Below are 17,750 nucleotides of genomic sequence, written 5' to 3'. Positions count from 1 at the left end.
CCTCCCTCCCTCCCTCTCTCCCTTTCTCCCTGCCTCCCTCCCTCCATTATTCCTTGGCTTATGGCTACATCAATTCAGTATCTGCATTCATGGTCACATTGCCTTCTCCCATTCTGTCCTGAATCTCCCTCTGCCTTCCTCTTATAGGGATACATGTGATTGCATTTAGGGCCAACCCAGATAATCCAGGATAATCTTCCCACATCAAAAATCCTTAACTTAATCACATCTGCACTTTTTTTTTGACATCTAAGGTAACATTAACAAGTTCCAGGGATTAGCAGGTATGTATCTTTTGAGGGGCCATTATTCAGCCTTCCGTAGTCTTGCTCAAAGTTTATCAATTTTATTGATATCTTCAAAGAGCCAGATTTTGGTTTCATTAATTTTTGTTCTCAATTGTCTCCTTATCTATTTAGTGGATTTCCATTCTGATCTTTATTATTTTATCTTGTGCTTTTTTGAGGTTTCCTTTGTCACTCTTCTTCTGGTTTTGTAAGGTGGAAGCCAAGGTCATTGCTATAAATTTTCCTGTTATACTTTAGCTCCATTCCACAAATTTTCATATGATGCATTTTCATATTCTTTCAGTTCAGAATACTTTCTCATTTCCCATTCTTTCTTTGATCCATGGAAATATGTTATTCCGTTTCTGATCTGGAGGGAATTTTCCAGTTATCTTTCAGTTTATTGATTTGTATATTAATTTTATTATGATCAAAGAACATTCTTTCTATGACTTGAATCCTTTTAAATTAATTGAGGCTAGATTTAGAGCTCAGAATATAATATCATCTATCTCAGTAAATGTTCCAAGACATTTACCATGCCTTTACTCTTGGAAAGAACGTTTGGTCTGTAGGGTATTGTCTAAATGTCAGGTCAAGTTTGTTGATAGTGCTGTTGATGTCTTCTGTATCTTTGCTGATTATCAGCCTACTTTTACTATTACTCAGAAAGAGGTGATGAAATATCCAAGTATAATTGTGGGTTTTTCTATTTTCCCTTGCAGTTGTGTTTTTTGTTTCATATATTTTGAAGCTTTTATTAGGTGCAGAGACATTTAGGATTGTTATATCCTCTTGCTGAATTAATCCCTTTATCATTACAAGTTGTACTTTCCTGCCTTTTTGCATGCCTCGTAATTTTATATGGTATGCCAGACATTATAAATTTTATCTTACTGTTGAACTTAGTTGTGGGATGCTATTCAGTTACTTGGAAGCATTTGGGTCTTTCATTTAAACTGTTTAGATGGTGCCCAAGCAATGTTTAATCCAGGACTAAGTTTATACCATTACTGAGGTAAAAACCCTTCTGAATATTCTTCCTTATGCTCTAGGTTTTTCAGTCTCAGTCCTGTGTAAATTCCTGGGGTTCATTTCTTTCGTCCCTTCCTGTGGCTCCTTCCCCTGACTGGGTAGTTTCCTCACACACATCCACTGATCAGTATTCAACTGAAAAGTCAAGGAGCCCTGCAGATCTCCAGTGTCCTCTCCATGAGTCTCTCTCCTCTCCAGCACGCTGCCCTGTGAACTCTAGCCACCTGGATCCTGAGCTGCATCTTTTCAACTCAAGGAGACCACCAGCGTCTACCTGCTTTCCCCTCCCTGTGCTATAGCCTGGATACTTTTTTCCAGGCTTAGGCTGGGGCATTTGGAGGGTTCATCTCATTTGCTTCCTGAATATCAGGGGTCACTATTCTCTGTCCCATTGTCATGAGAACTACTGTTTCATGCATTTTTGCCTGACTTTTTAGTTGTTTCATGTTGGAGGTAAATCTGATAACTGTTACTCCATCTTGGCTGGAAGTGGAAGTCAAGAGCTGGACTTTTATGCAAAGTGTGTTCTAGTACATTTTTAATCATACCTGGAGAAACTTTTGTAGACTCAGCTTCCTCACAGACATCCTGTCCACAGGAGTGGTTGCACTTGTTGCACTGTCCTTTTCAGCCCTGCCACCAGAGCCACCAGAGCACCTGCCACACCTGGACAACCGTTGTGAAAGTTACTTAGTATGAGGTGTCCAGAATGACAGAAAAGATGAACCCATTTGCGGTTTTTGCCTCTATTGTTTTATTATGTGTTATATTTTGAGCTCTGCATTTCCATTCTACTTTTGTTATCTAGAGGTTTTAGTTTTTATTGTGTGGGAATTTCTGTATTTCAAAGACACATGTTTTGTTAAAAATAAGATGTGAAATGGTTGTATACATAAAAATGTTTTTAATTACAAAAATCAAAAGAAATGTAATTAGAGCATGACATTTAAAATTTTCACTTATGAACATTCAACCAATTCATGTATTTGAATTTGTCTTTGCCTCATAGCTTCTGTGATATTAAGATTAATAGTTTGCATTTGTTAAGTTAGTTTTACTGCCTAATAAAGCTAGGTTTATGATTTTAATAAAAGGAAATTTTTTACTTTTGTTCGTGTATAATCAGATATGCAGCTGCTGTGAGCAAAATTTACCTTTAAAAAAACAATCCAGTCTTATAAAGGAACTACCATTGTTTATTTTTTACAGGAAATCCAAAAGAAAGTCCAAATCCTAGATTAGTTTCTGCTGTACAGCAAAATGAATCAGTTACACATATACATATATCCACTCTTTTTTAGATTCTTTTCCCATATGGGTCATTACAGAGTATTGAAAAGAGTTCCCTCTACTATTCAGTAGGTCCTTCTTAGTTATCTATTGTATATATAGTAGTGTGTATATGTCAATCCCAATCTCCCATTATATCCCTCCCCTCCCCCACTGCTTTCCCCCGGTAACCATAAGTTTGTTTTCTACATCTGAGACTGTATTTCTGTTTTGTAAATTAGTTCATTTGTACCATTTTCTTTTAGATTGCACATATAAGTGATATCATAAGATATTTGTGTTTCTCTGTCTCACTTACTTCACTCAGTATGACAATCTCTAGGTCCACCCATGTTGCTGCAAATGACATTATTTCATTCTGTTTTATGACGGAGTAATATTCCATTGTATATATGTACCACATCTTCTTTATCCATTCCTCTGTCAATGAACGTTTAGGTTGCTTCCATGTCCTGGCTATTGTAAATAGCGCTGCAGTGAACATTGGAGTGCATGTATGTTTTCAAATTACGGTTTTCTCCAGATATATGCCCAGGAGTGTGATTGCAGGATCATATGGTAGCTCTATTTTTAGTTTTTTAAGGAACCTCCGTACTGTTCTCCATAATGGTTGTACCAATTTACATTGCCACCAACAGCATAGGAGGGCTCCCTTTTCTCCACACCCTCTCCAGCATTTATTGTTTGTAGATTTTTTGATGTTGACCATTCTGACCAGTGTGAGGTGATACCTCATTGTAGTTTTGATTTGCATTTCTCTAATAATTAGTGATGTTGAGCATCGTTTCATGTGCTTTTTGGCCATCTGTATGTCTTTGGAGAAATGTCTATTTAGATCTTCCGCCCACTTTTTGATGAGTTGTTTGGGTTTTTTTTGATATTGAGCTGCATGAGCTATTTGTATATTTTGGAGATTAATCCCTTGTAAGCTGCTTCTTTTGCAAATATCTTCTCTCATTATGTGGGTTGCCTTTTCATTTTGTTTATGGTTTCCTTTGCTGTGCTAAAGCTTTTAAGTTTCACAGACATCCTGTCCACAGGAGTGGTTGCACTTGTTGCACTGTCCTTTTCAGCCCTGCCACCAGAGCCACCAGAGCACCTGCCACACCTGGACAACCGTTGTGAAAGTTACTTAGTATGAGGTGTCCAGAATGACAGAAAAGATGAACCCATTTGCGGTTTTTGCCTCTATTGTTTTATTATGTGTTATATTTTGAGCTCTGCATTTCCATTCTACTTTTGTTATCTAGAGGTTTTAGTTTTTATTGTGTGGGAATTTCTGTATTTCAAAGACACATGTTTTGTTAAAAATAAGATGTGAAATGGTTGTATACATAAAAATGTTTTTAATTACAAAAATCAAAAGAAATGTAATTAGAGCATGACATTTAAAATTTTCACTTATGAACATTCAACCAATTCATGTATTTGAATTTGTCTTTGCCTCATAGCTTCTGTGATATTAAGATTAATAGTTTGCATTTGTTAAGTTAGTTTTACTGCCTAATAAAGCTAGGTTTATGATTTTAATAAAAGGAAATTTTTTACTTTTGTTCGTGTATAATCAGATATGCAGCTGCTGTGAGCAAAATTTACCTTTAAAAAAACAATCCAGTCTTATAAAGGAACTACCATTGTTTATTTTTTACAGGAAATCCAAAAGAAAGTCCAAATCCTAGATTAGTTTCTGCTGTACAGCAAAATGAATCAGTTACACATATACATATATCCACTCTTTTTTAGATTCTTTTCCCATATGGGTCATTACAGAGTATTGAAAAGAGTTCCCTCTACTATTCAGTAGGTCCTTCTTAGTTATCTATTGTATATATAGTAGTGTGTATATGTCAATCCCAATCTCCCATTATATCCCTCCCCTCCCCCACTGCTTTCCCCCGGTAACCATAAGTTTGTTTTCTACATCTGAGACTGTATTTCTGTTTTGTAAATTAGTTCATTTGTACCATTTTCTTTTAGATTGCACATATAAGTGATATCATAAGATATTTGTGTTTCTCTGTCTCACTTACTTCACTCAGTATGACAATCTCTAGGTCCACCCATGTTGCTGCAAATGACATTATTTCATTCTGTTTTATGACGGAGTAATATTCCATTGTATATATGTACCACATCTTCTTTATCCATTCCTCTGTCAATGAACGTTTAGGTTGCTTCCATGTCCTGGCTATTGTAAATAGCGCTGCAGTGAACATTGGAGTGCATGTATGTTTTCAAATTACGGTTTTCTCCAGATATATGCCCAGGAGTGTGATTGCAGGATCATATGGTAGCTCTATTTTTAGTTTTTTAAGGAACCTCCGTACTGTTCTCCATAATGGTTGTACCAATTTACATTGCCACCAACAGCATAGGAGGGCTCCCTTTTCTCCACACCCTCTCCAGCATTTATTGTTTGTAGATTTTTTGATGTTGACCATTCTGACCAGTGTGAGGTGATACCTCATTGTAGTTTTGATTTGCATTTCTCTAATAATTATTGTAGTTTTGATTTGCATTTCTCTAATAATTAGTGATGTTGAGCATCGTTTCATGTGCTTTTTGGCCATCTGTATGTCTTTGGAGAAATGTCTATTTAGATCTTCCGCCCACTTTTTGATGAGTTGTTTGGGTTTTTTTTGATATTGAGCTGCATGAGCTATTTGTATATTTTGGAGATTAATCCCTTGTAAGCTGCTTCTTTTGCAAATATCTTCTCTCATTATGTGGGTTGCCTTTTCATTTTGTTTATGGTTTCCTTTGCTGTGCTAAAGCTTTTAAGTTTAATCAGGTCCCATTTGTTATTTTTATTTTTATTACTCTAGAAGGTGGATTAAAAAAGAACTTGCTGCAATTTATGTCAAAGAATGTCCTGCCTATGTTTTCCTCTAAGAGTTTTATAATATCTGGCCTTACATTTAGGTCTTTAATCCATTTTGACTTTATTTTGTGTACAGTGTTAGGAAGTGTTCTAATTTCATTCTTTTACAGGTAGCTGTCCAGTTTTCCCAGCACCACTTATTGAAAAGACTTGTCTTTTCTCCATTGTATATTCTTGCCTCCTTTATCATAGACTAGGTGACCATAGGTGCTTGGATTTTTCTCTGGACTTTCTGTCCTGTTCCACTGATATGTATTTCAGTTTTTGTGCCAGTTCCATACTGTTTTGACTACTGTAGCTTTGTAGTATAGTCTGAAGTTAGGGAGCCTGATTCCAGCTCCTTTTTTCAAAGCCCAGATTTTTTTAAAACTAAGAAATAAATATGTGATGTTTATGTGATAATTGGATAAATATGTGATGTTTATGTGATAATTTATCTCTTGATATTTTGGCAAGTCAAACTTTAATCCAAATTTGTCATAATTTTCTCTTTGTTTTTCTGCCCTCCAAAATCAGTATTACCTCATCTGTCTGTCAGACCATGGAACAGTTTAATAGTGAAAGTAGATACAGCTATCCAAAGATTATGTTAGATTTCTTGCAGAAGGCCAGTTTGTCATCTGTGGAGTTTCTTAAAAGTTAAAAAAGGGTTTGGGTGCTTTTTGTTTTGTTTTGTTTTGTTACAACATCATAGATGTCATTTTAAAATTTTTCCATGGTATATAAGGTAAATTATCATCTTTTATTTGAGTTTTTTTGATTTTGGAAATAGGTAGATGTTTATATGATGCTGTGCACATTTCTTATTTTGTGGCTCATTCATAGATATCTAAATTTGCAGATGAGTCTGCTTATCTTTCAGAGAACTGACCCAGATATATTTCAATATTGTCACAAAGTCTACCTATTTCATATAATCTTTCTGATATACTAGGTTTTAATACCGCTTTACTTGAATCTAAAACATTTTGACATTTTAATACTCTCAGCCTGCTTTCTAAATGGGTGTGTCCAGTCTTAGCATTTAGAGACAAAATTGTTTGCAGTAAACCAAGTCTTCATGTGATTGTAATCATACCTGTGTAGAGATGAATATCCTCACCCCAGTAATGTTCAGTTCTCATTAATCCCCTGGCTTAACATCCTGTATTAACTTTTATTGCTGAGACAATAGCACGTTCTAGTCCATATCCCATTTCTGTGAACTGGAATATTAGATTTCCAAAAGATTCTGAAATGGTGAAATTTCCTCAGAATTTAATTTACTTGACTTGGTTTAGGGTTCACTAATGAAAATTGCCTCCAGGAAAAATGCTGCTAATGAAGCAGTTAACATCCCAGTGATCCCAGGCTATACCATAGGTCCTAGGAGTCAACTCTGGTCTCATAAGGACACTATATAGAATGCCTCTTAAGGCTAAGGTGAAGGCGTAACAAGCGCTTCTGAGAATAGAAGGGGCACTTTAGGTAATTATGCCCAGACAACAGGCATCAATTGGTTAGTCATCTTACTTAAGGCCTCAGTGGTTCAGATCTACAGCTTTTCAGAATTGGTCTAGAGTTCTGATATAGGGACCAAGGGATCTGCACCATTTTGAAAGCCCATTTATATTTTGAAATGATCATTGAATACCTCTTAGGGAACTATTAAAAATGTCTAGAAATATCATACATATATGCCTATATAAAATAGACATTAAATTTCATCTTTTTTTTACCTTTTGGGTAATTTTTATTAATAATATCCATTGCAGTCATAACCAAGTCTGATACCACCCCCAAATTCCTTAACTTGAATTAAATATATTGGAATGAATATTGTTACTTTAGCCAAATAAATTGTAATGAATCCTGTTACTTGTTTCATTGTTTTTAATGAATGCCATTCTTTCAGTTGATTAAAGCAATTTTTCCAGTGACTTTTTAAATAGTCCCACATTGAATGGATTTTAAATAGTAATTAATTGCCCAGGAAGCAGAAGAACAAAGAGTGGTTAAATACAGCTCATAGGGATTTAAGGAAGAATAATTTGTGACAGTTATAGTTATGTAGATCTTTCTAGTATCCATAAATCACTTTAACTTGAATTCTCTCTTGTTGATTTTGTAGTTTTAACTCAAATATGTACTGTTTTCAAAAATATATTGTGCCCAGGTTTCTGTAAAAGTACATATGTTCTATTTTTAAATGTCCAGTCATGTTGATTTCACAAAGATTTGGGGAAATTTATCCTAATGGGAATAATTACTCTGGGAGCTAAAAATAATAGACATGTCCTTCTTTTTCTTTCTTTTTTATAAAAGCTGGACCTGTGATCTGCAGAATGCTGAGTTATCCCCCAACTCGCCGAGCTTTAATTGTGGGTTGTGGCCTACAAATGTTCCAACAGCTCTCAGGCATTAACACCATCATGTATGTATTTCTTTCTGGCTTTTTACTGAAAAGATTGTGAAGGAATTATTTTATATGGAAAAAAAAGAGTAGGACTCTTGGTGATTTGTTTTTATTAAATGTGTAGAATTCTCCTTTTGGAAGATGCTTAACCTTACAATTTTTTAAATCCTGTAAAATTGTAACTAGAAGGAAGTGACATTTTGTTTGTTGTAATTATTGACTTTATTTGATTTTACAGAATTTCTCTTTTATGCCATCCAATATGTCCTTATATTCTGAGCTACTTAATATATCATTTTCATAAGCTATTTCTTGATTCACATTAAAAGGTAAAACAAAAGGCAATAACCTGGCATTATTAGAAATTAATGGACACACAGATAACTAGTTCATTTCCTTTTAGGGCAGTCAGTTACAATGCAATGTGATAATAACATTAATAGAAGTATGTTTTTTACAACCAGGGTACAGTGGGCCAGGGATCGAGTGGGAGCAGAGAAGTAGGGAAGACACACAAGTTCCCTGTTTTCTAGTTTTCAGACTAATTCCCAAAGTTATATGTGTGTTGTGGGTGGAGCAGGCTGAATAGTGGGGGGTTCTACCACATTTCATTCATTCAATATTAAACCCATTTTTGATGGTCTATTTTGTACTAGATACATAGCAGTGAATAAAGTAGACATGGTCCTTGGCCCTACAGAGCATACTGGCTGGTGGAGGAAACAACACATTAAATAAACTCACAGTTTAATACAGAATTTCAAATTTTCATAAGGTCTGTGTAGGACTATATCAATGGGGGACTTTTAAGATCCTAGGTGATAGAATGTGGGTTAGAGAAAAGCCAAGATTTTTGCTGAGAATCTGGTTGTTGGGTGAAAAGCTCCTAAATCTTAGAAGCTTTCCCCCACTACCTGTTGGTTAAAGTTATTCATTACAAAAATACAAATTATGTAAAATTAAAACTTACCTGGTAAACCATTTGTATTTGGGACTCTTGATATTTTCCTTTAAAATTACTTGGGTTATAATGAATTATTCCACGGTAATTTGAGAAGAGTGAATTAGTTAAAATAATGGCTAGGGCCCAGTGACCAATTAGATTAAATTGTAATTTGCTAAGAAACTCCATCTTGAATACATCCACGCTGTTTGTGAATTTGACTTTGATGGTAATTCTTGTTGGACTTCAGCTTCCTGGACTACATTTTTAATATTGGTTCTCTCCTCCTTCCCTCTAACATTTACTTTCATTTTTTCCTCACCTTTATCAGCTCTATTTAGGCCCATCTGTTGATATGGTGCCCAGCATTTTTGTTTCTGGATGTTGCACACCGTGACTTTTCTGAGGCACGTCCACTGTCCTCAGTGTGGTGATGATATGGAATTGTAACAAGGCTAGCACCAAGCTTTCAAATAATGCAATGCAGTAATAACCCTATGTGAAAATCTAATTTATCAACCTAAATTAAAATATGCCCTATTTCTGAAAATATTTTTTGTTTGTTCTACTTAATAAACTGTAGAAGTTGAAATGTTTTTATGAAATCCATCTTTCACCCCAAGTTTGTGTGAACCTGAAATATGAGGTATTTTGAATTCTATTTTTTGCCAAGAAAAGTTAATAGAAAGATCACATGGGAAAATACTGAAAGAAATTATCCTTACAATTGTGTTATGTAATCTTACCATGTTTAGTTCTCTTTTTTCTCCCTCATGGGATCTTTATTTCTATCTCCATGAATTATTTAATGTTCTCTCTCAGTTAAGGAAATAGATTTACTTCTTGGAATATTTAGTTTTTTCATTCTCTACCGTGAAAAAAAAATATATGTGGTGTGAGTGTATTTAAGTATCTTTTATTTGTATAACTTATTTTTATATCCTAACCCATACCTTATCATCCTCTTCTATCCTATCGTGCATAGGACCTCTAAGACCTTAAAACCATTACATACTTCAGACACTACATTTAACTTTTAGAAGAGGTAATTTTCTGTTATGACTCTGATCACTTAATTTCAAGCATGCAGCTGAATAGATTATTCTCTATTCACAAGAGAGAAAGAACAGAGCAAATGGAGTTCTGTTTTCCTGATAAATTCCTGGAATATTATTGCACTGCCTCACAGACCAATAAAATATTTCCACATCTGTCAAAATAAAAGGGAGAGTAATGATAGATGAAGATGATGATGATTAATGTGAAGACAGCTCTCTTAAGAAATTCTCATGTGATCTATTCTAAACCCTAGTTATAATGTCAATAATTTTCCATTTTCTGACTAAGAATTTTAATTTTATTAATAAATGGATCCTTCCCACATTATTATTACCACAACCAAAATGTGTATGGGTGAGTAATTAGGTAGGTAGGCAGGTAGGTAGGGAGGGAGAGAGAGAGAGGAAAAAAAGAGAAAGAAAGAAGACAGCTGGTTTGTCTGGGTTTGATAGCATCTTGCTTCTTTTGAAGAACTTAAAATAAGCTATATTTTGATATGTCTTGATAAACATAAAATCAGTCCATCTTGGACAGGTGGAAGGTATCAGATTTTTACCTGGGAAGACCAAGAGGTTCAATGGCTTATTTTAAGGTTACACAGAAAATCCTCAGTAAAGAGAAGGAAATCCAGAATTTTAAGCTTTTTATGTCATCTTCAGGTAAAAGGAACTGTGGGTGTGTGAACTTCTTTTGGACACTCCATACCAGTCCTTTATTTTTAAGCTACTCTTCTTTTAGATTAATGCTCCCAGCTTCATCTCTTCTTACTCTTCCCTTTTCTACTAACTTAAAGTAGGGGTGGGAAATAGGCAATTATATTGGCTGGGCAGATCATTCTTGCCTCTATAACTGCTTTACCTTAATCCCCAGTGGGTCACTTCTTCTATTGTATTTATAAGAGATAATAGAAAATATTTTGGAAAATATGCCCTTGCAATAATAATCTTAATAGGTATCATTATTGAGCATTAATACCAGTACTACTCTAGCATGTATTAGCTCAGTAAATATTAACAGAAAAGGAAAAATAGGACAAAACTCTTAGCCTGTCTAATGGTGTAATTATTTATTATTGTCATGATAAAACCAAAAATGTTTACTGTTTTATATATATATATATCTAACACTATAGAATATTTTCATAGACATGATCTCCCTTGTTCTTTATAAAAATCCTGTCAAGTAGGCAGGGCAGTTCTGTTTATTCTCAAGCCAAGGCAGCAAAGGCTTAATGAGTTAAAGTGACTTGTCCACTCACACAATAAATTTTAGAGCTGAGGGTAGAACCCTGATTTTCTGACTCAAGGTCACCTGGGCTACCCTTCAGTTGTAAAACACCTGAAATGCCTGGGGCTGACTCTTTAAAGCTTGTTTGGGGGTAATATAAGTCAACAAATCAAAGTTAGTGAAATTCACTACCACCCAAAGATAAAAGTCCAAAACAACTCTGTGCTAAAAAAATTGCATCCATCTCAAGAATCATAAAACTCATCAGACTATTTAATCTACTGGTACCCAGTTGAGGCCTTTGCTTTATACTCTGATCAAGAGTTCTTGGGCAGGCCAGGCTGATGGTATGATATTTGTTAATCATATTTAATTTCATAAGTGCAATATTTCTGAATCTGTTCTATTCTCATATTTTATCCCAACAAGCTCTCCTTGTGTAAAAAATTACCATGCAATCAGGAAACATGGCACAACAATCAGGCCAGATGGTGGTAAATGCAGAGAAAAATAAAGGTGACAGGAAATAAGAAGAAAAGGATAAGGATTTATGCTCTCTTATGTTGTAAGTCTGAACCAGAGGTGATGCTTTACTCTCTCTGAGGTCCTCAGCAGGCAGCATGAGTGGACCAAAATACTAACTCACTAATGTGAGCCTTCTCCTCTCTCTGCATCCTCAGTAGGGCTCAGAACATAATCCAAAAAGCTATTGAAAGATAATATGCTTATCTCATTGGAATGTTTCAAGATGAGTGTATTTTAGTCATTTGTGTTAATTGGGTGAAAGTCATTGAATGAATGAGAAAATGTTCAGTTTCATGGTTCACTCTTTTGAAAGATGAGATTAGAGTGCTGGGAAGAATATTGACCCAGGAATCAGGATAATTACTTTCAAGATCTGTCTCCACCATGGAACTTTGGGCATGCCAGATAACTACCTTCATTCTAATTACCTATAAAGTGAAATAGATGGACTTTAATGTACATTTGAATGAGGAAAATGGAGTTTCAAGTGAAAGTGGAAGCTCAAACATTTGCGTTTGAACTACTTTAAACCTTTCTTGAGTGAAAAGTTATCAGGAGATTGATTTTAATCTAAAAAGAAAAATGTAAGCAATAAAATGGGAGTTTCATAAGAAATGGTAAGAGTATATTTTCTTGAATATTATAATCTTTTGTTTTCTTTTTATAATTAACAAATAATTGTGTCCTGTAATAGTAATCTTAAAACTACATCTGCTAAAGTATTCATTTATTTATTCTTCAACCAGCATTTACTATATTGTTGATAGAGCTTCAGATATTTGGAAACTAAAATTCTTGTCTTTGAGAAGTCTGTATTCTACCTAAACAGACAGACCAAATAATTATAATGCAGTATTATAAAAAAACAAATTAATATGCTATATGAACACAGAAAAAATGAGTGACTGATTCTACCTCGAAAATAAAGAGGGCACATATAAACGATTTTTTGTTATTTAAAAATTTTTCTTTATATGGAGTCATTTTGGGGGTAGAAACATGGTACATCAGATATTAACACAACCTATGGTGTTAGATCTGAATTTAAATCGAAACCCATCACGCTTGCTAGCTGTGTAAACTCCACAAGCTTCTTAACTTCTCAGAGCCTCAGTGACCTGAAAATCAGGAAGAATATCTCCTGTGGTTCTTGTGATTAAATGAAATATCCTATATGGTTCAGGCCCAAGAGGGGAACTGAGACTATGTAAATAACTTCCCTTCTGCTCACTGTGTGTTGCAGCTTAGAAATTCCAGAGCATTTGTGGAAAGCAGGGCCATTCCATAGTTGATTCATTCTCTTTGGCCCAAACCTATCCATCAGTCCAGCATTTGAAGCATCCTTTGTAGAAGATAAATTGTTGTAATACCCTTTTTTTCATACTTGTCTCTAATTTTCAATATATAGAAAGAAGTCAAAATAGTGTTTTTCTTCTAACTTATAAATGTGGTAGGAGTGTTGTCTGCTTCAGTATTAGATACATTCGTTACCTCTTAAATCAGGGAGAAAAGACTTCAATGACTTTTATTTTTAATTAATTTTTATTGGAGTATAGTTGTTTTACAGTGTTGTGTTAGTTTCTTGCTGTACAGCAAAGTGAGTCAGTCATACGTATACATATATCCACTCTTTATTAGATTTCCTTCCCATTTAGGTCACCACAGAACACTGAGTAGAGTTCCCTGTGCTATACAGTAGGTTCTCATTAGTTATCTATTTTATACATAGTAGTGTATGTATGTCAGTCCCGATCTCACAACGCATCGCATCCCCTCTTCCCTCCTTGGTAACCATAAGTTTGTTCTCTACATCTGTGACTCTATTTCTGCTTTGCAAATAAGTTTATCTGTACCATTTTTCTAGATTCCGCATATAAGCGAACCAGAAAAGACCTCAATGACTTTTGAACAGTAGGAGCTAATAATGCCTCCTTAGGAAGTGGGGGATCTGTGACTAAGTATACCCTGGGTGGCATGACTTGTGATTTACATCAAAAGATAGTCAGATCCTTTTGGCATGTTTTCCAAGTCAGATGTGAATTTAAGGTTCTGTGATAATTAATCGAAATTTATCTCCACTGGTTTGTAAAGTATCAGCAACTAAGATTTGGGCTCTTCAGGACATCTTTGGTGATATGAAAATATGGTTTCCTTGACTGCCCTTTCTCTGACTGATTTGTTTTGCTGAAAGGTAAGCAGAAGAAATGCTGTTAGATGAGTTGAGAAGATGCTGTTAATGAGTTGAAATAACAGCATGAAATCCAGGGATGTGCCCCAGGAAATAGGCCTGTTGTGTCCCTGAAGCAGAACCTTGCCCCCCAAATCATATGTGAGTTTGAGAGTAACCAGTCCAGTTAGTTCCAGGTAGACTATTACAAAATTGTAAAAATGTTCATTCTTTAAACAAATCGGTGGAAGGCAGTCCTCCAGGGACTAGATAAACACAATATGACATAGCCCATCCCCAGGGAACTTTGGTCTTTTCCCTTACCTTTAAAAGGATATACTGTCACCTGTCTTGAAAGGTTGCTTTGAAGATGAAGTGAGGCATGAAATGTCTGCCACACAGGAGGTACTTAGAGGATGTTGGGGAGTTTGGTTCTACTCTTCTCACACTCACATTTGTTATCCTCTCAGTTAGTCAGGTATCTGGGATGTCCTCACTTGGCCAGCGTTCTCTTTAAAAATTTTCCCTTATTGGCACGTCATAGCATTTCATCTTGAGTCTCCTTCATGACTTTTTCTTCTCAATTTATACTTTAAGGCTGGTGCTCCGCAGGCCTTGGCTTACAACTCTGCTGGGAGATTTTGTTCACTTCCATAGTTTCAATGACCAAGCTACATGGAAGAGATGGCTTAGCCTCCATTTCCAGATCAGAACTCCTCTGAGATGCACAGTCATATTCAACTGCTAGGCATTTTTAATTGGATATCCTACTCTCATCAATCTCAAGACTGAATCCCCATTGTTTCTCACCAATTCTGCCCCTCCTCCTATTATCCCCATCTCAGTGAAGGGTATGACTAGTGGGTGCCCAAGACTATGGCTGGGGAGCCAGGACATCCAAATCCAACCAGTCGCAATTTCCTTAATTTTACTCCCTTAACACCTTTTATATCCTTCCTATTCTCTTCATTTTCATTATCTGTCCGAGTTTAGGCCCTGCTTTAGTTAGGGTTCATTGTATTTGCAAGTATTTGAATCTTACTCCAACCTAACTTAAGAAAAATCAGGGCAGTTTACAGTAAGGGCACAGGGACTGAAGTCAAGAAATACAGCTGCACCTACCAAGAGGCTGTCAACAAAAACATTAATCAGTAGTCAATCTAAGAAAGAAATGGAAAATTTCTTTACTTGGGCCAACCTGAGGATTATAACCTGGGAGACAGTCTCTCAGAGAGCTCTGAGAATCTTCTGAAGAGGTAAAGGGGGAGGCCAGTATATGTGTGATTTTGGTGAAGGGAGTACATGCAACCAAGCACACATCTCAGTAGAAGGTCACTGCTAGTCACTAGGAATAGACATCTTAGTTAATGGTTTTAGTGCTTTTATAGGTATGGGAAGACACAAGAATCAGGTTCATAAAAATTTCTCCTGAAAATATCTAGCTATCTGAGGGGTAGTCCTGTCACTTTTACCTCATCCTGATCTTTGCCTGGAATTCCTTTCTGGGTATATTGTAGGTCAGCGACCGCAGTGATTAATGACTTGATTCTTGTAGAAGTGGTGGGCAACATTCTTTATTTTACAGTCCCTTCCCTTTCAGTCTTAATTTTGACCAAGGTTTGGGAGGCATTTCGTGACCAGTTTGTCCCACAGTGCTAGGAATGCTCCTTCCCAGATCAGGCAAGGACTTCATTGATAGGCCACTCAATGTGCTACTACTGGACTAGGCCCTGTTACCAGTAGCCAAAGCCTCTGGACCACTGCTTTACTAGTCTGTTATGATCCAGGAAATGGTTCCCTCTCATTGCTTCTTCCCATATCTAGAGTTACAGTATTATTACAATCATTGATCTTATAGAACTATATATTTGCTCAATCGTTTCAAGTTACCTAATCATCATTAATTTTATCTGACACTCAGTCATACATTTGGTAATGCAAGAAACAATAATCTTATAAAATAGGCAGAATAGAAGTAACATAGGTAGTAGGTCATAAGTAAGTATTTAAGCTAAGAACTTCCAGTAGGTTTGGCCCAGTATCTCCTCAGGTTGTCTGACTAGTCTGTTCTGCACCAATTGTTATCTTTAAGGGAAATGATAAATTGGCATTGGACATGCATAAAGTTCACCAAAGATGTCTGCACCTACAAGGAAAATAGTGGGTCATTGTGACCCCTTACAGGATTGGGAAAGCAGTGTTACCTTCTAAGGAGCTACATCGCTGGTGCCAGAAGGGGAAAAATTGATCTATGTGGTTCAGCCAGTATTTCTCCTATTGGGGAAGTCTGGTTAAGGCATAATGTAGATGTACACTAGAAGGAAGGGTAGAGGCCAAAATGGGCAGAGAAAATTTTTACATTTAAATTTTTTCTTGTGTTGCCTTAAAATACGAATTTTTATTCCTTCAGGGCTGAAACCAGAAACACAGCCTCTGTGTCCATGTGGTATTGTTTTCTTGTTTCTCTCCGGCTATATGCATTCTCTTCCTTCTTTCTCTTTGAAATCTTTCTCTGGTTTTGCTCATATGTGATCACACTCTGCCACCATAACCTTGGATATACTTCTAAGTTCAAGCATCACAAAAGATTGACTGGAATTGTCTCAGTTGCTAATTCCTAAGAGAGAAAAATCAAAGTGAACCTCCCTTTGTGAGGGAGGATGTGAGGCCAGACAGCTGGACAATACCATAGGAGGAGGTGCACAGAGAATTTTTCTGCAATAAATCTCATGTCCCTCATTTTATCCTTCTTATCTCTGCATGTGAACTTTCCAAAACAAAGTCAAATCTTATCCTATCTTGACTTAAAATCATTTAATGGTAGCCATAGTGTTCAGCAGAGCTCAAAGTCTAGAGCCCTTCATGGTCTGACTTTTGTCCATCTCTGCACCATCCTGTGTCCGACCACTTCTTACATGCTTTTGCCTCCTGCTATATGGAACGTCCTCTGCTTTAGGTGATGATTAATTGAGACCTCAGGGCCTTCATACATCCCGTTCTCCCAACTCAGATCACATGCCATCTCCCTACACTCAGGAGCTGATTCAGATGATCCTCCTTTAGCCTCCTATAGCACTCTGAGTAGATATCTGTCATAACAGTTATTGTGCTTTATTTGTTTGTGCTTTATTTAACATTTATGCTTTATAAAACTGCAGATTTATTTTTTTATTTCCCCAGAAAGACTAAACAAATAATGAAATTGCCCCCTCTCAAAGTACTCCCCAGGGAGAGCCAGCTAGATTTTTGTTCCTACTGACTCTTTTGTTTTTATTCTGTTCATCACCATGGTCATAGTATGGTGTTACGCTGGATCTGTCTCTGTCTGACTATGTGAGTGTCTTCCTTAACTAGTTTGCAGTTATGACCTCAGGAAAACAAAAGCAATGACATTCAAGATTTGAGAACAGGATTTTTCAAAACCACTGCCAAATGTGTTCTTATCTTTAGAATTAGTGACAAGCTATAATGACATTTCTACTAAAATAATATTGGTTAGATACTCTTTAAGTTTAGTTTGGGTTTCAACACTGAAGGTCCCATGACAAAAATTCTGAAGACAGAGCTCTTGGTTCCTTCTTAGGGCAACTGAAGAGCTAAGGTAGTGACTTCTATCCACATTTGTGATAGTACTTCCTGTGGCTGATAGAATTGCAGGATTTCAAATGCTATTAAGCTGCTAGATGCAGAGACAAATAGTCTAATGACATGTCATTCATGGCAGGGAGAAAAATGAACAGTGTTCCCTGCAGAAACATCTTCATTTATTTTGATAAGATTATTTTTTACTGGGCAGATTAAAATATACAGAACGAAATATAAGGTGCTCCTGTTTCCATTTCGGTAAAAACACACAGTACCAGAAAATAGAAAACGTATAGAGTATATTTAACTATGTGATTTTTTTTTCTTTTCTTCTTTTTTTTTTTTTTTTTTTTTTT

General features: G+C 35.9%; 1 protein-coding gene across 1 annotated transcript in view; it reads left to right on the top strand.

The window, feature by feature from the left end:
• The window catches only part of SLC2A13 (solute carrier family 2 member 13), a 412,288-nt gene that overhangs the window by 188,541 nt on the left and 205,997 nt on the right, over positions 1-17,750 (top strand). The window contains exon 4 of the mRNA XM_024750867.1: positions 7,798-7,906. Coding sequence (XP_024606635.1) covers positions 7,798-7,906 — 109 coding nt within the window. The remainder of the gene's footprint in view (positions 1-7,797; positions 7,907-17,750) is intronic.

The sequence above is a fragment of the Neophocaena asiaeorientalis genome, unplaced genomic scaffold, assembly GCF_003031525.2.
Source record: "Neophocaena asiaeorientalis asiaeorientalis breed wild unplaced genomic scaffold, Neophocaena_asiaeorientalis_V1.1 scaffold641, whole genome shotgun sequence".
Taxonomy (NCBI): domain Eukaryota; kingdom Metazoa; phylum Chordata; class Mammalia; order Artiodactyla; family Phocoenidae; genus Neophocaena; species Neophocaena asiaeorientalis.
Note: the sequence above shows the minus strand (reverse complement) of the source record. Positions and strands in the feature narration are given on the sequence as shown.